Source organism: Lycorma delicatula, chromosome 7, assembly GCF_047948215.1.
Source record: "Lycorma delicatula isolate Av1 chromosome 7, ASM4794821v1, whole genome shotgun sequence".
In the NCBI taxonomy this organism is placed as follows: domain Eukaryota; kingdom Metazoa; phylum Arthropoda; class Insecta; order Hemiptera; family Fulgoridae; genus Lycorma; species Lycorma delicatula.
The window spans coordinates 140,646,970-140,671,561 of NC_134461.1; the positions used below are offsets into that span (position 1 = coordinate 140,646,970).

Consider the following 24,592-nt stretch of genomic DNA (forward strand, 5'->3'; position numbering starts at 1 on the left):
ACATATGCAACTTTTAATCACATTTTTTATAACATTTCAAACACAAATTTTGGATTTATTTTTAAACTACATTCGGAATCCCTATTTATTTAAGTTATGTCTCAGCAATCATGATATGAAATATCACAAAACTAAAGAGAGAATGATGAATTGTTATTACGCACATACAAAATGCATAATGCATACTGAAACCAAAAAAAGAATTCAAGAAAAAACCTACACAGAGCCAAAGTACTAAATTTAATAATTTTATAGGCAAAAAAAAAAAAAAATATTTATGTGTAGTAAAACTATAATACATAAATAGTCCCATTCAATGTTAGCAATCAGTTCTATAATTACAGTAATACTCTGTTAACAATTTTCATAGGAATGAAGGAAAATTATGTTATAAGCAAGAAAATGTTACAAGTGTGAAATTAAAAAATTGATCACTTCTTGGTTTCATCAATATGTATATAATTTTACCCAGTTCTACATTCTCTGAACACTCTAAGAGAAAGAATATGAAATAAAATGGTACAAACTGCACACACTAATCCTGTAAACTAAGATTACCTAGTGATCACATATATTTTAAATATTTATAAACATTTAATTAATTTATATGTACATTATTAGGTAATTCATTTTATCTTGTGATACTTTTAAATTTATATTATATAAGTCTGATATTTTCAGAAAACACATTTTTTTGCAGACCAAGAAAATCAGAAAACACATTTTTTGCAGACTATGAAAATGAATTTTCATTTAATTATGTACCTAATTATTTTTATTCAATAATAAAGTTAAGTTATTGGATTTGATATTATGTCAGAACTATTCATCTGAATGATGGATTCCTCTGATAAAAGTGATGCTATTTAAATATCTCATGTATTACTCTAGCTGAATATATTAACTTTATCAGTAAAGACAATGAATTCATTTAAAGCAATGTGAATAATCTACATTTCTTAATATAAAATCGTTCATTTACTAGTAGAAAAGTCTAAACTGATTAATCCATATATAGTAGCTGCATGCTATAATTCAATCCTTTAAAATTTACTTATTATAAAATAGTCAAAATGAGAAAAACTGATTGTTTTCTATAAAAAAAAATCACTATTAATGATGTCAAGCAATATGTATTTTCTATTTCTACGAATTACTATGTCTCTAAAAATCAGTGAATGAAAAATGCAGTCACCCAAATTACTTGTTTAATTTAGCATTTTATAGTTAGTATTTTATAACTAAAAAATCTTTAATAATGGCATTAATTAAAAACTAAAAATTGATCTATAAAATGAATGAAGTTAATTTCTTACAAAACTGGTGCAATTCAATGACAATAATTGTCCTTTATTGACTTTGGTTTATTATAAATGGAAAATACAATACTGATGAATCCCCAACCCAAACTAAACTCCATTCACTGCTATACACATTTCAGTAACAGACAAACTGATCTATGAATGTGATTTTTTTTTTACCCAAAAGAACTGTTGTACTGATTAAACTATTACACATTATTCTAAATAATGCCCTATTCATTAGAATATAAAATGATTATTCTTAATATTCTAACAAACTACCATAATTATCTGTCACACTATGATGTACAAAATTAATTTTGCAAATATTTTCAAGTTATTATGGGTTTGTACAGAAAATAAAATGAATTGGCGAAGAATAACTAAATTAAATAGTTCTTTTATATTATTACTTTGCACCCATTCATTTTTATTATTAATTAAAATAATTATTCAATTATACATATTTGTTATCAAGGGCAGAAGAACAGGATAGTACTAATAAGCATTATACACTTACCAGTATTCCTAATACTGGTAGTACATTTACCAGTGTACTGGTGGTATACACTTACTGGTAAGTGTAAATTTACCAGTATACACTTACCTGGTATACTGGTATACATTGACCACCAATTATACTTACTGTAACATTGGTGATCTATTTGTGGTAGGGAAAGTATTAGCAAAGAACTTTTCGTGATTTCTGAAGGAGTAAATGTAACTTTCAGTTATGGTTATGTTTAATAAATGTATTTAAAAAATGTAAATATTTTGTCCACATATCGCATAATGCCAAGTGGACTTAAACTGTAATGGGTGCAAAGTAATAATATAAAAGAACTATTTAATTTAGTTATTCTTCACCAATTCATTTTATTTTCTGTACAAACCCATAATAACTTGAAAATATTTGCAAAATTAATTTTGTACATCATAGTGTGACAGATAATTATGGTAGTTTGTTAGAATATTAAGAATAATCATTTTATATTCTAATCAATAGGACATTATTTAGAATAATGTGTAATAGTTTAATCAGTACAACAGTTCTTTTGGGTAAAAAAAAATCACATTCATAGATCAGTTTGTCTGTTACTGAAATGTGTACAGCAGTGAATGGAGTTTAGTTTGGGTTGGGGATTCATCAGTATTGTATTTTCCATTTATAATAAACCAAAGTCAATAAAGGACAATTATTGTCATTGTATTGCACCAGTTTTGTAAGAAATTAATTTCATTCATTTTTTAGATCAATTTTTAGTTTTTAATTAATGCCATTATTAAAGATTTTTTAGTTATAAAATGCTAACTATAAAATGCTAAATTAATACTCCCAGTTCTTATCTTTCATTTCTTGAAAGGAAAAACTTAATAGGTCACTGAGAGCAGTCATAAATAGCTTTTTGCCATTGTTATAAAAATAATGTTATAATGTCAGAAATTATACCTTTACAAGCGTGAAATTTTAACCACTGCTTTTATAGGCAAAACTGATGCAAGCAAGAAAAAAAATTCAAAATATATGCATGATTTTTAACACTTTTAATAATGATATGAAATATGTAGAATAATATGCAACTTTAATCACAAGTCAAGACCTTGCCCAGATATCCACGCACTAACACAGACTATTACACATTCTCATATCTTTAAAATAAAATTATTCAACTGACCTAGGGGTGAGAAAATTAAGCCTAGCAGAAGTATGATCAACATCTAATAATGGCTGTTGTGTATTCTGAATCTGTATTCCATATTTTTTCAAATAATATTCTTCAAATGTTTTATAATCAGATCCTGGAAATGCTGACTTTGGATTTAGATGATTGCATATTTCAGCTACATAGAAGTACTAGAAAAGAACAATAAAGATCAAATAATTAAATATATAAAATGATATATTTTATACTGTTTTGCCAGGTAGCAATGATTTTACTTCATAAAACTAATTCTCTACAGATTTGGTTACTGAAGCTTACAAAACAAAAAAATTGTTGAAACAAAAAAAAAGTGGACAAAAAATTTGTCCACTTGTGTTTAAAGCAGTTGAGAAAAGCAAATGCAGATTTCATTTTGTGTGTGATCTTTGTGATCATTTTTCTACATTTTTGGCACCCATCATACACACAGTTTATGATAGCTTAATGTCAGTCATGATTCTCAACAATGTTCTCTTTGAAACTTCAGGAAATTCTAGAGAAAGATTGCAAATCTTAAAGCAACAATTTCCTCTAACTTTTGCATTCACACATTCAACGAGATCTTCAGTCCATCACTAGGCCTGCCAGTTCTTTGTTCGTTGTGAACATTTAACGGCCTTCCTCAAACTAATGACATCACTGCTTCAGTTTTCCTTCACTCAATGCAGTAGCCCATATGTTTCACTCAACTGACAGTGAATTTCAGCAACAGTATGACCTCTTGCATTTAGAAATCTAATCACTGATTGAACTGCACAATTGACGGGATTTTTTTTATTACTTTACTAATTTTAACACACTGTCTCACAGAAGACAAACAGTGAACTGATGGCAATGTGGCAGTTACAGGCCCAACAAACTACTTAAAGCTATTGTATGCATGTGAACCAATCAGTGTTGTCAATTGCTATTTATAATTCATCAACCCTTACTTTTGAACTACACCTTGCATAATACCACATAAAATTTAAAATTAAATATCTAAATATCTTAAGCTTATATGTAATATGTAAGAGTTAGTTAAACAAATTATCATGAACTCAATTGAATGTGTCATTAGATAATATTGAAATCAATGAATCCAACTTTACAATAAAATAAGGAAAATATTCTTACCTCATTGATTTATTCTGTAATTTGTAATATAAATGCATTTTTACAAGTGCCTCCATATTTAGTTCTTGTTGAAAACACTGGATTTAAAAATTACATGTTAAGAATATTAAAAGAAATGAAACTTTAAAATTGTTGTTACGATAATATTTACATTAGCATCTTTGCTAAGATCACTTAGTTTCTATGTTTAGTTCTTCTTACCCTTCTTAGCTTCATTTGTGAATGAAGTTCATTCACATATAAATTTGCGAATGAAGGAACTTAACATAGAAAATAAAAATTTATTCACAAAAAATTACATTTAATTAATTATGTTTATCAGTATTTGTTATAAACAATACAACAGTATAAAAAAGTTATTACTATATAAATTTAAAAATATACACAACTTAATAAGTTCACAAGCACACTGTAAGGGGATAATTTATTCAAATTAGCAGAGATAGCAGAGACAGTATTCTAGTGAAAACCCATGGCAATTATTTATATACGGTCATTCAAAGAAAATCATTTTAACATAATTTAATACTTGTTTCACAATCTGTAAACAATAACTATTTAAAATTTTTCCTGGGCTATTAGTTTCCTGGACTCATACTCAATATAGCAATACTGAATTTAATGGATAAGATTTAAAGGGTGTGTAAGGGTAAAAAAGGGTAAAACATATTCACAAAAAAAAGTACAGCTTGAATTCTTTTTCATGTCAGAAAGAGTGAAAGTATCAATCTAAGTAATAATTTATGTCTACTCCCTTTGTAATCTATAACTAATACAACCATAACGACTAGCTTTTAGTTAATTTCTATTTTATTGCAAAGTAGATAATTTAGAAAACAAAAATAAAACAATTTTACTAAATTAATAGAAAATAAAAAGGGAAACTCAATAATAAGGCACAAGATTAAGTACTGCAATAAATATATTTAAAAAATAATATTATACCTGAGGTTGATCCTGATTCCTGTACCATGGCATAACAACTGCATCAATGTACTTAGCCGGTTCAAAAAAGAAATCCTTTCTATCCTCATCAGGAATATTATGTGGAACTTCTTCTCTACGTTTAAATATTATATCTAAAAATTCCCAGTCAACTTCTATATTTTCTGATTCATCTTAAAAAAAAAACCATATAAATCATTCAAATTTACAAAATCTCACAAAACTTTTAAATCTACAACTAAAGTTCATAAATTTCACTGATGGTACTGAACATTAGCAAATGCATAACATTAAATTAAAAGGTATAAAAATTTGCATATAAAAAATGGCATGAACCAAAAAACCTGTGATAAAAAAATTATGATTATTTATACCAAAAAACTTAAAAAAAATCACAATTGATATTAATAATCAACTAATACAGTAAAAATGTACAAATACTGGCTTCAAAATCATTGTGCAAGACTTAAGTATTATTCAATGGAACCTCCTTCCAATCAGTAAAAAAATTAATGCTTTCAAAATTTCCAACTAATATGAGTTACTGGTGAAAAGAAATTATGGTACTGTATTTTGCCTTATTTTTTAAATAAAAAAAATGAAATGGGTGTGTATTCAAAGAACAGAAAAAACAATTAACTTACAAATGAACAAAGGTAAAGTTATATAATTACTATTAAAACACGGGTAACAAAACCTTAAATATGAAGGTTATTCCTAAATTTACTTCTGATCAGCTATCGAAAATAAACTAGTTGTCACAACAACAGTACGTGTAGATTAGCCACTAAAAAACTATAATCTTATTTCATATCCAACTGCTCTCCATTCTGTTCAATACTGATAAAGTAACGGTGATGAACCATGAAATCAATCATTGTTGTTAATGCTAACTATAAGTACAAGAGACAATTTGTCTTTTGCAAGCAACAGGAAAACATCTAACATGGGTAAAGTTTATGAATGTAAATCAAGAACAGCCTGAAAAAGCTCTTTTAATGACCCAAAATTATGTGAACCCTATAACCAAAGTGAAGGACGATGGACACAGCATTCTGGTGTGACAAGGGGATTCTCCTGACAGGAACCTAGGATCACAATAAAATCATTTTAACAAGAAACTTTAGAGATCAATCTAAACCAAATGATACAGGATGCTCAAAAAGGATATTGAGTTTGTCCATGATAGGTACAGGACTACTATACAGACTGACCAAAATCTTATTTCAACAGCTCAGGTGGTATAGATTTTAAACCCTCTCTTGCAGCTTAGTCTTGTTAAAGAATGGATACCACCTCTTCTCCAAGTTGATCTGGCTGGCTTCCTAGCACTTTGAAATCAATGATGAACTCGTGGATAGAGCTTTAATAACTAGCTGGGTTGGCAGAGTTCTTCAATGAAGGACTGCAAAAGCCGATATCATGATATGAGGCATATTCATAAAGGGCTGTTTGGTCATTAAAAAAAGTTAACTCATGAGAAAAGGTTTTTACTAACAGTTTTAGTTTACTATGTATCTACTTCACTTTTCCACATCATCGCCATTCAATTCTAAGCACTTTTCATAATGCTGCACCAGTTTCTTTAACCTCTCTGCATAGAAGTTCGCCACCTGGGAATTGAACCACCAGTTGACAGCAGCAGTCTTGAGTTCCTCGTCGTTTTCAAACCATTATCTACCAAGCCACTTTTTCAAATGGAAGAAGAGGAAGTAGTCACTAAGTGCTAGGTTGGGACTATATGGAGAGTGGTCAAAATGTTTCCAACAAAAATCTTGAATCTTCTTGGTTATCGCAGCGATGTGAGGATGCGTGTTGTGAAGGAGAATTACACTGGACAACAGTTTACCGTATCATCAATTTTGGATAGCGTTTCGCAGTACACCTCAGCTGTAATTGTTGATCCACATTCCATAAAATCAACCAAAATGATGCCCCTTTTGTTCCAAAAAAATGGTAACCAAAATTTTTCAAGTTGAGTACAGAGATTGCTTAAACTCGATTTTGGGGAACTTGAATGGCATCACTGCATTGACTGTTGTTTCGATTCTGCATTGGCATAGGATATCCACATCTCATCACCCGTAACAATGTGGGAAAACAAATCACCTCAATCTTGTCAGTAGGGGTCCAAAAACGCTCATCTACTGCACATGCTTTACTCTTTGCATTGGTTGGTGAGCATTTTTGGTACCCACCTTGCTCACAATTTGTGATATCAGAGCTTTTCTGTGATAATCATGTAGATAGAGGTGCGTCCAACATGCAGAAATTCATCAGCCAGAGCGCTAATCGTCAATCACTGATCATATCAAAGTTTTCGGTTCGCTTGTTGAACGATTTCATCAGTCTGAATACTGGGCCTTCCACTCGCTCTTCGTCATGAACATTTGTGTAGCCATTTTTAAAGTCTTGACATGATTGTCTAACCTTTTCTTTTCTCATTACTGTAGGTCCATACACTAGGCACAACTTCCGATGAAATTCACCTGCTGAAGATCCTTTGGCATACAAAAATTGAATCACAGCACACACTTCGCAACTGGCGGGAGAAACAATTGTTGCGGACATTGCAATCTGCATTCACCAGCAAAAAAATGACTACTTAATCAAAACAACAACTGCAGAGGCTTTGTAAATAGCCAATAGATGGCCATGCATGGATGAAACTGTGTTCAGACCTGCTAATATTTAAATATATGCCGACAGCCCATACTTTATGAATATACCTAATACACATACAATAAGTATTTTATATCAATGCAACTATATATGGAAGAAGTAATGTAGAGAGTTTACATGTACAATAGATTGATTTAACTTTTACTGAATCTTAATTTCTAATATAATTACTAACAATAGCTCTAAAGTAAAATTCTCTTTTCAACATCAAAACAAAATGGGGTTTTTATTGTATATTACTTTACAGAATAGAATTTTCGAGAGCAACCTATAAATCAGCTCTTTATACTTACAATATACTACGAAAAAAGTGTATTATCTGAGAAAACCTAGTTCTGCTCATCTTAATGAAAAAAAAATCAAGACTGCATTCAAATGTAAGTTTATAAAGTTTATGTTCTCAGTAATTCCAACTTAAGCAGATCGCATTTTCAAATTTTATCAGATGGTTCATTATTTTTAAGTTTGCAGGTAAGAAAATTTGTTCAAATGTTTTAATTTCTATCATTATTACAAATGTTCAGTATAGCAAAACTATTTTCAGTTTATAAATGTATACTTTTTTTAATAAATTATTCATATCACACAAACTATATTAGAAGTTTCTTTGATTGCTTTCTAATAACCTTGAAGATGTTCACTTTATTAGGCTTAACAAGATTCTATTAAAAAAGATCAGTGTATTTCATGAGTAATTATGTAACTACAGTGGTTACATTTAAGTTTATATATTCTATGTAAGACTTCATTTAGTTTTCTTTTTAAATTTAAAAAATTCCTTTTTGGTTTCCTTTTCACATAATGTATATTATTATCTCTTACTTTTCCTTGGGGCTGAACTTGCTTTAAAATCACAAAAATATCCCCAAGTGAATATCAGGGAGTATTTGACTTGCACTTCTGCCATCTTTGTACAGATAATTGTCACCAATATCTTTGATATCCACGTGTCACACCTGTTTGTTCCAAAGCAAAGTCCCCATGATGATATCAGAGGAAAGCATGCGGAATTTTCTCAGGCATGTTTCTCTGTTCTGTAAGAACTTATCGCACTCAAACACAGTTTGTTTTGCAGTTTCCTCCCTTTTGGAATAATCCCACCCAGTGGAGGATCTCAATGCCTATGTGCACATGGTAAATAAAAGTAAGAACAATTGAAGTTAAACAAACAAAAAATTATTAAGCTACAAATAAACAAACATAAATATGGAAATATTAGGTTTATAACAACACATCAACTGATCCTGGACCTCCAGAGATGCCTGGTCAGGGAGTGAGTCAACTCATGCTAGTTACCATGGTCCAGCCATCCCAAAAAGTTTATTTATTGTCATAAACCTAATATTTCCATGTTTATAATTGGGTATTGTAGCTTAATAATTTTTTGTTTAACTTCAATGTAGTTTTATTATAAAGTGTTTTTAATTTCATTTAACTGTTTATTATAATAAATACTGAGTAACAGGATCCATTTTCTCTAAAAATTAGTTTTTATGTGTTAATTCTTTACCTAATTCTTCTTTTTTACTTTGAATATAAACAAACAATTGCACTATTAATTATGTCGGAATAAGCATTCATTTTGTATAAAAAATATAAGCACAATGAATGATAGTATTATTGCAATAGTAGTACAACAAAGGTAGTAGTATCTCTTTATTTTCTACCAAAAATAAAGAGATATTTTCTACTCGCATCAGTTTCAAGCTTATCCTTAATTTTTTTTTTTATTTTCTGTAGTTTACAACCAAATTTGATACATTGATTGTATGAGTCATTAGTACCATCCCAAAATTAGCTGTTATGAAATACTGCAAGACCCACATTTAAACTCATACAGCTATTCTTAATTAATTTTTTTAACACCTTGTTACTTTGTTGTATCAGTATTTTACTTTGGCTGATGGAGGTCTAATGGCAATGTCTCAGAAATAGTTGACATAACACTAGTACTATAAAAAATTAACAATATAAATAAGATTTCTTTATAAACAAACAAAACAGACATTGTAAAAATACTTACGATTCAGAGATTCTCTTGATAAAATTTACGGACTGCTCAACATTTGCAAAGATGATATTTTTACAAACTATAATTGGTAGATATTTTTTTAATGGACCATAATAATTATATTTTAATTAAATCAGTAAATAATTTTAACTTACTTTTCCTAGTTGGAACGACTAAATATGAGTTTTCAGATGTGTTGGGATCAAACATCATTAAATATTTTTGTAATCTTAGAACACTTGTAAATGTAAAATTCAAGAATATTGATATTTTTTCTAATTGTTCTTCATTCAGTATAATATCTGAAGTACTCAGCTCTAAACTGACTCTAACTTCTCCTGATCTAGTAAAAATTGGAAATGGACAGATCTGAAAAAGAAAATAATGAAATAAAAAACACACTATAATCAATACTGTAAACATGTTTTAATATTTAACATTATGAAAACGATTATTAATATTTTAAAACCAAACATTTATTACTCACCATATAAATTGATTTTTTTTTTTTTCTTGAATGAAAAATGCTTCTGCATTATCATTGCTTGGACACAATATATTTCTTGTAATAAACAAAGATATATCCAATTACATATCTCAAAGTATTACAATAATCATCTGCTTTACAGCAACTAGCATGAACTGTTGAAACTCACTACAGGAATTCAAATACTTGTATGTAAACAGATAGCCCTAAGAAACTATAAAACATACGATAGCAACATTTCATTATCCCCTAAAATGGTTCGTATGTTAATCCCTAGATTAAACTTACGATGCAATGCCACATAACAGATACAATCCACAAGGATATAGTGCACTGTTAGTTGGCACTCACAGAAAGCACAAAGGGGTGCATCTGTTTACATCATCAGCTATTCATGAGTCAGCCTAGTGTGTCCTACAGTTTAACCTTCTGAAGCTTAAACTTTTGAGTAATATTCAATTTTAACTTTCTTCAGTGCAAAACCAACATTAAGATATTCTGCAACAGATTAGAGAAATATCTTCTAATTAAATGTCATAAAGTTAAGAATATGATCGATTAACTTTATTTAGTATGAATTACTAAACTGATTAATATTAAAATTTTACAGCATTAATCTTGATTAATTTTTTTTGGAAGATTATAAAAAACTTTAATGAAAAAAATTTGTTTTAATTATTTTTAAATGGTAAAAGAATGTCATAGTATGCAGCCAACAAATCGTGAAATGCTACTTTCTACCCACCTTAAAAATAACTGCAATCTTGAAGATACATAACAAAATATATAAAAATCTTGATGTAACATAATTATATGTTCAGTAATTGAAGTAAAAAAAAAAAAAATGAATAAAATTAAAAAAATAATTTAACTATATCAAACAATCAAGAGGAAAATATAAGGGATAATTTTAAAATCCTAAAAGTGAACTAGTTTCAATCAGCATAAATAGAACTTAAATTCTAAAATTTTAATTTAATTCAAAGGTACTTTTTTTATTTACTAGTTGTTCTTAATTTCATATTTAAATATTTATCTTTCACTATTAACCTTATATTAGCCAGAGATTTTCACTTTTAAGGATTAAATTTGAACTTATAAAAAAAATAAATCAATAAATATATAAAAATAAATACCTTTGGAATTTCTTTTAAAGTAAGAATGCCAAAACCTTGAGGTGAATCTTCAGGAGGATGTAATTTACGACCTCTTGTATTTTGTTCTTCAGGTAAAGGGCATGTGAGAATCATTTCTAAATGATACAATCGTGCTTTAACTCCCACAACAGGTCGACAATCATTTAGAGAGCTTGCAATCTATAAGACAAAAAATTTTTATGTATCAAGATTAAGTGAAATTTCACAAAAACGATAGAAATATTTTCCGACATGTCGTTAGAGTTAAAGTTAAAATATAGTTAAAAGAAGAGGCAGACTTATAGGCCACATACTAAGGCATCCTGGAATAGTCGCTTTAATATTGGAAGGACAGGTAGAAGGGAAAAATTGTGTAGGCAGGCCACGTTTGGAGTATGTAAAACAAATTGTTGGGGATGTAGGATGTAGAGGGTATACTGAAATGAAACGACTAGCACTAGATAGGGAATCTTGGAGAGCTGCATCAAACCAGTCAAATGACTGAAGACAAAAAAAAAAAAAAAAAAAAAAAAAAAAAAAGTCGTTAGAGCTTGTCATAATCTTTTGGCTTTTGGTTAATCATTTTTCCTAGGATCTCAATTATGATCCTTCATCCTTTAGTTTACACATTGCCAAGTTTCACCACAAACAAATTTTAGTTACTTATTTGTGAAGATAAGAGTTTTGGTATTTTGTGAAAAATGGGCAAAATTGAAGTTTGGTTGTTATAACCCTGATAAACATAAAAAAAAAAAAGAGTTAGATTCCACTTTAAAGGATTCCTCTCCTATGTTTTCGACAGTGAAAAAGTGGGCTTCTGAATTCAAACATGGTCATACATCCATTCAAGATGATGAATACCCAAGATGCCAAAAACCACTATGATCAATGCAATCCACAACGTCATATTAAATGTAGGCAAACTTGTTGGCAAAGCAAACATCTTGTTAGTCCATGTCTACTACATTCTACATGATGTTTTGTGTTTTAAAGAGCTTTCAGATCCAAGGGAGCCAAATTTGTTAACAGTCTACAAAACACACGTTAAACTAAACATTTCTCAAAAGCTGTTTAGACTAATTTAAATGCAATTCTACTGAACTTCTTTGACATTATATAACAGTAGGTGAAATATGGATTCACCATTACATGCCGGAGAGCAAACATTGGGTGGGACCAGGTGAAAGTGCACCAAAAAAAGTAAAAATGGTTTCACCTGCAGGAAAAGTCATGGCAAGTTTTTTTTTTTAATTCTTATGGTGTAGTACTCATAGACTGCCTGGAGAAGGCAGAACCATCTCTGCACAGTATTATGCTTCACTACTGAAATGATTGAAGGATGCTAATCAGGCACATCTGGCCTATTCCACGTTTGGCTAAGGCCAAAAACAGTTGTATTTCATCATGATAACTTCAATATAATAGTTCACTAATAATAGAAATTTTTATTTTTTTCTAATTCAATTAGAGAAGGAGGTGAAAACTGACACACTGCATAATTCTTGTGATCCACTTAATTTCACCCAAACCTAAGCTGTTTATCCATCGATTGGGCAAATGAGGAGTAATTTTGATTACAATAAAAGAGTTAACAACATTTTATAAAAAATAATTTACAATAAACTAATATCTAATGAGTTCTTAATGTTTAAAAATTTTTAATGGCACCATTTCAGAATTTTCAAAGATAGCATTTTTAAACTTGTTAATTTGCAGAAGATATTACTAAGTACATGTAAATCAAATTTCAATAAAATATCACAATCTAAACAAACTATAAAATATACATTTTTACCGAAATAACACAAAGTTCGGAACAGAGGGAAAATGAAGCGAGATAGAGCATTTTTTCATATGAACTTTTTTTTATTTTGATGTCCTGAATTTTGTTCGGCAAAATTTTTTTTTGGTTAACACTTCTCATATATATATATATATATATATATATATGTATATACAGGGTGTCCCATATAAAACGCAACCCAACCTTATATTGTTCGGTATTGAAATAATAAAAAGGCATGTGTAAATGTAAATGTAATTTTTATTATTACCATCCATTACCTTACATTTATACAAGCTTCAATTCTTTTTACAGCATTTCTTGCAACTTTTTTCAAAGTTTGTGGCTGTATATTTAATACAGCTTGTTCAATATTGACTTTCAATTGTTCAAGTGTTTGTGGTTTGTTGCTGTAGGCTTTTTCTTTGAGGTAACCCCAGAGAAAAAATCCCCCGCAGTCAAATCTGGAGATCTTGGTGGCCACAAGCCTCAACCGATAACACGATTACCAAAGAATTCCTCAACGAAATCAGAAGTTGAACCTGCGTAGTGCGATGTCGCACCGTCATGTTGTAGCCAGCAGTGTCTGGGTTCCTCTTCCAAGAGTGCAATGAACTGAAATAAAATATCCTGATATCATTCTAAATTAATGGTGTACTCGAAAAAAATAGGACCGATTATTTTCTTCCGCATATCGCGCACCACACGCCCCAACTTCTGCGGGCGTAATTGTTTTTCGTGATAAACGTGGGGAATTTCAGCACTCCAAATTCGACAGTTTTGGCTGTTTACGTAGCCATCCAAATGAAACCGTGCTTAATCTGTGAAAAATAACGAATCCATAACATTAATTCCCTCACGCAGAAATCGACAGAACCATTGACAATATTGTAGCCGTTTTTCTTTGTCGGGCTCAAGAAGTTGATGAACCGTTTGAATGCGATAAGGTTGTAATTGTAATTGTTTATGAACAGTTGATTTAGACAAATTAATTTCAGCAGACAAACATCTGATCGATTTATTTGGCGAGGCGAGTAATCGGTCTTTGATTTCAGTGACTATCTGTATTCAACACTGACACGTACACGTTCTGCTGGACACGTACACTACCTTTCCACTCCAGCTTGCCAGGCTTCAATCACCTTGGCTGGTGGACTCAGCAGCAGGAGCTGGTCCAGCATGAGATTGCTCAGGGAGAACTGCCTTGGCTGCGCCGGTGAAAAATGACCAACACTGACCTGACACAGTGGGGCTCTGGGGGCCACCACTGCTACACTGTAGTGGGAACCCAACTGCCGCTGAGGAGAAGCCCAGTCTGATTTCAATGGATAAGCCACAACTCCCCAACATTTTACAAAGTTACAAATTACAATGTGCCATCGAATCCTTTTTTTTTTTTTTTTTTTTTTGTCTTCAGTCATTTGACTGGTTTGATGCAGCTCTCCAAGATTCCCTATCTAGTGCTAGTCGTTTCATTTCAGTATACCCTCTACATCCTACATCCCCAACAATTTGTTTTACATACTCCAAACGTGGCCTGCCTACACAATTTTTCCCTTCTACCTGTCCTTCCAATATTAAAGCGACTATTCCAGGATACTTTAGTATGTGGCCTATAAGTCTGTCTCTTCTTTTAACTATATTTTTCCAAATGCTTCTTTCTTCATCTATTTGCCGCAATACCTCTTCATTTGTCACTTTATCCACCCGTCTGATTTTTAACATTCTCCTATAGCACCACATTTCAAAAGCTTCTAATCTTTTCTTCTCAGATACTCCGATCGTCCAAGTTTCACTTCCATATAAAGCGACACTCCAAACATACACTTTCAAAAATCTTTTCCTGACATTTAAATTAATTTTTGATGTAAACAAATTATATTTCTTACTGAAGGCTCGTTTAGCTTGTGCTATTCGGCATTTTATATCGCTCCTGCTTCGTCCATCTTTAGTAATTTTACTTCCCAAATAACAAAATTCTTCTACCTCCATAATCTTTTCTCCTCCTATTTTCACATTCAGCGGTCCATCTTTGTTATTTCTACTACATTTCATTACTTTTGTTTTGTTCTTGTTTATTTTCATGCGATAGTTCTTGCGTAGGACTTCATCTATGCCGTTCATTGTTTCTTCTAAATCCTTTTTACTCTCGGGTAGAATTACTATATCATTAGCAAATCGTAGCATCTTTATCTTTTCACCTTGTACTGTTACTCCGAATCTAAATTGTTCTTTAACATCATTAACTGCTAGTTCCATGTAAAGATTAAAAAGTAACGGAGATAGGGAACATCCTTGTCGGACTCCCTTTTTTATTACAGCTTCTTTTTTATGTTCCTTGATTATTACTGTTGCCATTTGGTTCCTGTAAATGTTGCAATTGTTCTTCTATTTCTATACTTGGACCCTAATTTTTTTTAAATGCTGAAAATTTTATTCCAGTCTACATTATTAAATGCCTTTTCTAAGTCTATAAATGCCATTATGTAGGTTTGTTTTTCTTTAATCTTCCTTCTACTATTAATCTGAATGCTAAAATTGCTTCCCTTGTCCCTATACTTTTCCTGAAACCAAATTGGTCTTCTCCTAACACTTCTTCCACTCTCCTCTCAATTCTTCTGTATAAAATTCTAGTTAAGATTTTTGATGCATGACTAGTTAAACTAATTGTTCTGTATTCTTCACATTTATCTGCCCCTGCTTTCTTTGGTATCATAACTATAACACTTTTTTTGAAGTCTGATGGAAATTCCCCATTTTCATAAATATTACACACCAGTTTGTATAATCTATCAATCGCTTCCTCACCTGCACTGCGCAGTAATTCTACAGGTATTCCGTCTATTCCAGGAGCCTTTCTGCCATTTAAATCTTTTAATGCTCTCTTAAATTCAGATCTCAGTATTGTTTCTCCCATTTCATCCTCCTCAACTTCCTCTTCTTCCTCTATAACACCATTTTCTAATTCATTTCCTCCGTATAACTCTTCAATATATTCCACCCATCTATCGACTTTACCTTTCGTATTATATATTGGTGTACCATCTTTGTTTAACACATTATTAGATTTTAATTTATGTACCCCAAAATTTTCCTTAACTTTCCTGTATGCTCCGTCTATTTTACCAATGTTCATTTCTCTTTCCACTTCTGAACACTTTTCTTTAATCCACTCTGCTTTCACCAGTTTGCACTTCCTGTTTATAGCATTTCTTAATTTCCGATAGTTCCTTTTACTTTCTTCATCACTAGCATTCTTATATTTTCTTCGTTCATCCATCAGCTGCAATATATCGTCTGAAACCCAAGGTTTTCTACCGGTTCTCTTTATTCCGCCTAAGTTTGCTTCTGCTGATTTAAGAATTTCCTTTTTAACATTCTCCCATTCTTCTTCTACATTTTCTACCTTATCTTTTTTACTCAGACCTCTTGCGATGTCCTCCTCAAAAATCTTCTTTACCTCCTCTTCCTCAAGCTTCTCTAAATTCCACCGATTCATCTGACACCTTTTCTTCAGGTTTTTAAACCCCAATCTACATTTCATTATCACCAAATTATGGTCGCTATCAATGTCTGCTCCAGGGTAAGTTTTGCAGTCAACGAGTTGATTTCTAAATCTTTGCTTAACCATGATATAATCTATCTGATACCTTCCAGTATCGCCTGGCTTTTTCCAAGTGTATATTCTTCTATTATGATTTTTAAATTGGGTGTTGGCAATTACTAAATTATACTTCGTGCAAAATTCTATAAGTCGGTCCCCTCTTTCATTCCTTTTGCCCAGCCCGTATTCACCCACTATATTTCCTTCCTTGCCTTTTCCAATGCTTGCATTCCAATCTCCAACTATTATTAAATTTTCATCTCCTTTTACGTGTTTAATTGCTTCATCAATCTCTTCGTATACACACTCTACCTCATCATCATCATGGGCGCTTGTAGGCATATAGACGTTAACAATCGTTGTCGGTTTAGGTTTTGATTTTATCCTTATTACAATGATTCTATCGCTATGCGTTTTGAAATACTCCACTCTCCTCCCTATCTTCTTGTTCATCACGAAACCTACTCCTGCCTGCCCATTATTTGACGCTGAGTTAATTACTCTAAAATCACCTGACCAAAAGTCGCCTTCCTCTTCCCACCGAACCTCACTAATTCCTACTATATCCACATTCACCCTATCCATTTCCCTTTTTAAATTTTCTAGCCTACCAACCTTTTTTAAGCTTCTAACATTCCACGCTCCGACTCGTAGAATGTTATTTTTTAATTTTCTGGTGACCCCTTCCTTAGTAGTCCCCACCCGGAGATCCGAACGGGGGACTATTTTACCTCCGGAATATTTTACCAAGGAAGGCGCCTCCATTATTGTTATGTGAAAATGCAGAGCCACATTTTCTTGGAAAAAAAAGCAGCTGTAGTTTTCCATTGCTTTCAGCTGCGCAGTACTCAGAGGACTGAGTGATGTTGATACGGCCGTTTAAGTCGTCCTGACTCACGCCCCTAACAACTACTGAAAGAGCTGCTGCCCTCTTTCAGGAATCATTCCTTAGTCTGGCTCTAAACAGATACCTCTCCGATATGGTTGCACCTTCGGTCCAGCTACTCTGTATCCCTGAGCACTCAAGCCCCCTCACCAACGGCAAGGTCTCATGATTCATAGAGGAGGCCATCGAATCCATTTATATATATATATATATATATATATATATATATATATAAAATTCCAAATTGCATGACAATCTATAGCCAAAAATAAGAAAAAAAAGTTCATATAAACATAGGTCAGGAAACAATTCATTAGCAAGTTTCAGCTGACAAAACATTTACCCCTGCTTTCTGTTACCTCTGTGAAATTAAACTGTACTAAAATTCTTGTAATAAAAATTTTGGAGTACATTTTAATGCTTCTTATGGTTTTTATCTAAGAAATTGAATAAAATTGGTCCCAGATGTTTATCTTACTTAGGTTTTAAGAAAAACATGAAAAGGTTTTGTCAAAAAATACACTTTTTTTAGGTTTGCAATAAAATAACTTTGTAATTTACCAATAAACAAATAAAAATGTATAGTTAACTTTGTAGAGAATTTAAGTCTATGAAAACTGATGTACATAACATTATTAATAATAAAAATAAATTTGAGAAATTCAACTTTAATAAAAAAAAACTGAATTGGAAAAGTAATACAATTTTAAACAAAACAATTTACATACAAATGCTAAAACTAACAAAAATAAATTTGAAAGCTATCCTTTTAAAACATTTAAAAATTTTTATATTTTCATATGATGGCAATAACAGCTGATCAATGATTAAATTTAATGTCTAGCATTCAAATAGTCATTTGAGTGGATTTTGTGTTATTATTTTTCTATCAATCATTCACAATGGGTGATACCACAATTTTTTTTTTCATTTGGAGAGTTGATGGACATGTTGTTAATGTACGGTAAAGTTGTTTATTGGTAAATTAACAAATTTATTTTATTTCAAACCTAAAAAAGTGTATTTTCCAACAAAACTTTTTCGTGTTTTACCTGTTTTTCTTAAAATTAAATGAGATACAGGTCTGGGACCACTTTTTTTCAATTTCTTAGATCAAAAACAATTTTATCTAAGATAAAATTGTTTTATCTAAGATAAAACAAAATAAAATAAAAAAAAATAAATTAAAATAAACAAATAAAATCAAGGAAGTGCCAAATTTGCCCCTCGATTGTATCCCAAGAATTTTAGTACAGTTTAATTTGAAAGACTGAACAGAAAGCAGGACTAAATATTTCATTAGCTGAAACTCACTAACAAACAGTTTTCTGACCTATGTTTATATGAATTTTCTTTCTGAATTTGGTTATAGAATCATCTTCTGTCTTCTGATAGATTGCCATGTAATTTGGAATCATTGTGCATGCACAATTGTGTGTGGGCACACGCATGTTATATATAAACATATATACATATGTATATAAGTTTCAATGACGGTTAATAAAGAAAACACAGAGTAAAACAGAAAGACATTTCCCAACAACTAGCAAAACTAATCTCACTGATACTGCAATAATTTCACACATTCTTTCAATTTCTAGCAAGTTATTTTCTATAACTTATAACAGATGAATAAAATCAGGTCAACTTTTAACCACACTCTTAAACCTACTCTCCAAAATTACTTACTTAAATCATAAAGAACAGTAATCACAACAGACTGAAAAAATATAAAATTTTGTTTCAGAAATGTTCAATTTTAGTAACGGAAAAAATTAAAATTGGACTAAATAAAATTTCAGAATAAAGCTGTTTTAGAACACAATAAGGCATCTAATAAATGTTGTTTACCATTCAAACACAGTTGATGTGCATAGCAGACAATCAATCAAGAAGCTGTAAAACAGTTCCAAAAACATCTTCTGTGTTCACCTACTATGTAGTTTTTTAGTATTATATTTTAATCAATATACAATAATTTTCAGAATACAAACAGACCCTTTTATAGTAGTACTGCCGTCGTTTTGTAGTTCCAGGTCTGGGTTCAGTATCCCATAACTGAGGTGGAGGCTCTTCAGGATCAGGAATTTCTCCAGGACTATCTAAAGTTTGAAAACTTTCTTTTCCTATAGGTTGTAAATTATCATCTAATTCCTTAGCCTGATGTAATACCTTGCATGTTTCTAAAGCAGCTATACGTCTTGATAATACATGTGTAGGCATAGGATGCCCCTAAAAAAGATACAATCAAAATATTTCACAATTAGAAAAATGTAAAAATTTAATAAATATAAAATACAATACAAACATACCAAGGAAAAGATTTTTTTTTTATGAAGATAGTCAGTTAAATAATTTTTCAGTTTGATAAAATATAGAAGTGGACAAATGATTTTAAAGAATAGGATGATTTTTTTTTCATTGAGAAATCAGAGAATTTAAAATAAATATTAAAATATAATAATAAACTACATCTAACTTTTAACTGACATCTTCAAATATCACATTTATTACATTTTTTTATTTTAATGTGTACTTATTAAATTCCATAAATTTAATAAATGTCATTGTGTAATGTGATCAACAACAGTGGATCATAAGAATATTCTTAAAAAAAAAAGATGATTCTATCCCCTAAAAAGCATTGCGAAGTTAAGGGTCACTGTAAAAATGAATCTAATACTTTCAACAAAAAAAAACCAAAGTGGATTCAAGGAATTATGTAATTACAATTAATTAAAAAATGGATGAGATTACATAAAAAAAAAAAAAGTAAAGGTAAAATTGTTTGTTTTACATATTGTCGGTGAAACCAGAAAAGTGTGTAACTCCAGGTTTTAACAAAGTTTGAATTTTAGTGGTAACTGTTGGTTAAAATGCGTAACTACAACATGGCAAGGTGTGCATCTCCTAGGAATTCAAATAAACCTTCTAAATGGCAACCAGAAAATAATGTAACTCCATGAGGAATCAGATTGCCAGGAAAACTGGGTATCTCCTTGTTTAAGTTGGTTTTGCTGTATGGCATCCACTAATTCTTATGTAAATGCTCGAATATTGTTCTTTAACAATTTTCTTTATATTCAGCTGTTAATATTAGATAAGTACAATATAAGAAATACAAAGTTAAATCATATATTTGTATAATATTTGTAAAAAACGCTGTAAAAGAATTGTGTAGAAGAGATACACACTTTTCCTTGTTACATAAGAAAGTTTCAAGGAGTTACAGAAAATTCTTACTAGCATTCTTCGCTGTTTTGTTTTTCAGACAATTTGTTATCATCTCCCGTGGCATTAAAATTTTTTAAACGCTGATTCTAGCATTAGATATAACAGTCCATGTAAATGTTCATTATATCAAAAGAAAACTGCTCTTGAATGACATAAGCTCACTGAAGAACAAAGACAAAAAAATATTTGAGGCGTTATGGAAAAAATCTTGGGCAGAGAAACGGGAATATGTCAGGGGCCTTGCAAATTTACATAAATTTTAACACCGATGAGGTGAAGTTCAAAACTCAAGACGTAATTATTCCACAGGTTATCATCTTGAGTATAATTGTCAGATGTATCAAGTTTGTAAAAATATGGTCAACAATACTCTTGGGTTAAAGCATAATTGTACATTACTATAGATAAAAAATAATACAACTGTCAAAGACTGTGAAGAAAGGAATGCTAATTACAATAATACTAAGCAAAGTTCAAAAAGCCATCCCAGAAAACTAAAATCTAAATTTACAAGATCAAATGTTATTACATTCTTTAATTTATTGGCCAAAGTTGAACCTCATTATTGCCACGCATCAACACAAAGATTGTATTTAGAACTAGTTTGGCTTAGCAAACAAGAGCTACAGTGCTTTTATCAAAATATATTTTGTGAAGACCATAATGTAGTTCCTGTTTCAAGAACATTTAATGAAGAGTTTCAGAAAATGAATCTTTCAATACTTCATCCTAGAAAAGATCCTAGAGAGGCCCCTCCCCTGAGAGCCCTAGAGAGGCCCCCTTCTTGTTTCTCTGCCCAAGATTTTTTCCAAAATGCCTCAAATATTTTTTGCAATATATCTGTTTCATTTAAATCAAATAAAATTGATGAGAACTACAGAAATCGTCATATAATGAAACAGGAAGCCAGAGATGCTAAAGAATTTTGACAAAATTGCAGAAACATCAGATTTGATTTTTACTATGGACATGCAGTCAGTCCTGTTAGCACCAAACAACAAAGTATCAGCAATGTATTAAAAGACAAAAATTGTAGTACATAATTTTACAATATATAATATCGGAACACATGATGGTTATTGCTTTATGTGGGATGAGACTGAAAGCAAAGTGACTGGAAATGAATTTTTTCTATTATAGTTTCTTCATTCTTAATGAAAATTTGCCTCAAAATGCATGACAAACAAAGCAAAATAATTTTCTGGAGCGATGGCTGTTGTGGGCAAAATCGGAATGCATGTTTGTCCAGTGCATTATTGAATGTATCTAGAATTCACAATATAACAATCATTCAAAAGTATCAAGAAAAGGGCCACACCCAAATGGAGGTAGAATCAATGTACTCGGCTATAGAAAGATGCCTCCAAAATAAGAACATTAATGTCGCAGCTGATTATGCACTGCACTGCCGAGAAGCAAGGTAGTTTCCTTATAAGGAAACTATCTTTTCCTTATAAGGTACAGTACCTTTATCATACTGTTTTAAAAACTTTTCTAGTCTACAATGCTACTCTTCAGTAAGACTAGGTCACAAGGTTGAACCCAACAGTAACAGATTTGTAATTGATTAAAAATATATACCTGATGGATAAATAGAATGTAAATTAAAACATACCGACACAAATTGGACAAAAATTACCACAAGACGATCAATAATTGATCAGCTAACACAGGAAATGGAGAACATGCCACCGCTATAACAAGAGCACATAAAAATAAAAAAAGAAGAATATGATCACCAACAAGCTCTAAAAAAAAGTTTAAGAGTCAGATTACCATGCCTTTTGCGATGAACTTCCTCATCACTAGAAAAATTATGCCAAAGTTGAATGTGTAATATTAGATTTAATTTCTATTTTATTAATAAATGCTATTTTATTTCTATCAGTTATTTTCATATATTTATTCCCTTCACAAATAGGTGTTACAAAATGTATTGAACAAATATTCCAATTAAAAATACCATTTTTTATTCTTAGATAATGTCGATAATGTTAAAAAATTTTCTTAAGAAGTGTGAAACTCCATAAATCATGCAATATTTTCTATGGAAATATGTGTAACTCCAATAATAAATAAAAAAATAACTATTTTTAAGAATTAATTATTTTATTATATCAATAATATTCACTGAAAATAGTATTCAATGAAATTTACTTTTTAAAATATATAGTTTTAAGGCTCTCCTGCAAAACTTACTCAAATTTACACACTTGGTTTCACTGACGAATATATAAAGCATTCAACCAAATTAATGGATACAAACCAGAAAATAAATTGAAATGAAAAAAATTCAAATCTTAATTAATACAATAAGAAAAATAAAATATGCATATTATCAGTAGGAAAACAAAGGATGCACAAATTGACTGTTTGATTTTATAAAAGGAGTAAAGCAAGAATCCTGACTATTCCCAATTAATTTTGAACATGTAAATTATAATTAACATCACTTATAAAATGAAGAATCAATTGGAAGAAGATTTACACATAAGTTTTTAAGAAATGAAGCACAAAATAATCAAGAAATGATTTCAACTAGAAACCACTGTGACAAACTGTGTATGAAAATGAATGTTAACAAAATAACAGTAAAGAAGGTAGCAGACAGTAAAGCAATGAATATTCCAAAAGAATGGAGAATTAACAAATTAAACGAATATCATATTAATAGAAGATTGCAAAAGTAAAAATGAAATGATAAGAATAGCATAACTAAGAAAGCCAATTTAAAATAAAGAAACCACCATTATGTAGTTAGATTTGAAAAAACATGAAATGTTATGTTAAAAAAGAAATACTTAAGACATTTGAAATGTTGACATGGAGGAGATGGCAGAAAATTAAATGGACAAGCAGTGTACATGAAAAAAAGTTTAATCATAACACAATATTTATAAATTTATATTATCATACAACTTAATTTCTTAATATAATTGTTCAACGTATGAAACCATATTAATCATATAAATTGTATTTTCTTAGCGAGTGGATTTATTTTAATTCTGTGAGTTTTTAATGTATAGGTGTCATATAAATCCTATAACCAAAAGTCATCGTAATGGCAGTTTTTCAATAGACCATCAATCAATGTTAATCAATTTTAAACCAATTATTTTTGTTCAATATTCTTAATTAACCACATTTTCTACTGAAAACCTATTTTAAGAGTATTTAGTTTAAAAAATTAAACATCTATTAACTTTTCTATAATAATATAATTTTTTTTTTTATAATTTATATATTTAAAAAAAAATAGAAAATGAATAAAAAAGTGACATTAGTCACTGAAATGATTCGTTTATTTAAATATTTTACACTAGCCAGAACTTGGATCCTTGGGGCTTAGATCAGCCTGGGTGAATCTTGGAGCCAACTCAGGGGCTCCTCGAAACCAAGGGACCTATACTAGGGCTGCAGACTTGCTTTGCTTGCCATTTCCAATTTGCCAGGGGGACCAGTGACCTGACCACACCTGCAGAGCTTACTTCAGTTGGCATTTCCATCTACCCAGAGGGCTCCACTCCTTGAACCCTCGCACTGTACATTATGTCATAGTTGTGATAATAATAACTGATAAATGTAATTATAGTATTCAGGCTTTATACAAACCTGAAAAAGAAACTAAATTACAAAAGATAAGATAATAGTAACTATGGTAACTAAAGTAAACACACCTTTGACGATGAAAAATTCATAACTTA

At 30.5% G+C, this 24,592-nt stretch overlaps 1 protein-coding gene across 8 annotated transcripts in view; it reads right to left on the reverse strand.

The window, feature by feature from the left end:
- Dcr-1 (Endoribonuclease Dcr-1) overlaps positions 1 to 24,592 on the reverse strand; it is a 174,067-nt gene that overhangs the window by 76,204 nt on the left and 73,271 nt on the right. For all 8 annotated transcript variants that reach the window (XR_012757241.1, XR_012757239.1, XR_012757242.1 and 5 more), the window contains exons 14-18: positions 19,653 to 19,886; positions 11,382 to 11,561; positions 9,914 to 10,127; positions 5,066 to 5,238; positions 2,978 to 3,156 (exon numbers count right to left, since the gene is read on the reverse strand). Coding sequence is in view for 4 of the 8 variants with exons in the window: in XM_075371894.1 (XP_075228009.1) it covers positions 2,978 to 3,156; positions 5,066 to 5,238; positions 9,914 to 10,127; positions 11,382 to 11,561; positions 19,653 to 19,886 (980 nt within the window). In the remaining 4 variants the exon portion in view is untranslated. The remainder of the gene's footprint in view (positions 1 to 2,977; positions 3,157 to 5,065; positions 5,239 to 9,913; positions 10,128 to 11,381; positions 11,562 to 19,652; positions 19,887 to 24,592) is intronic.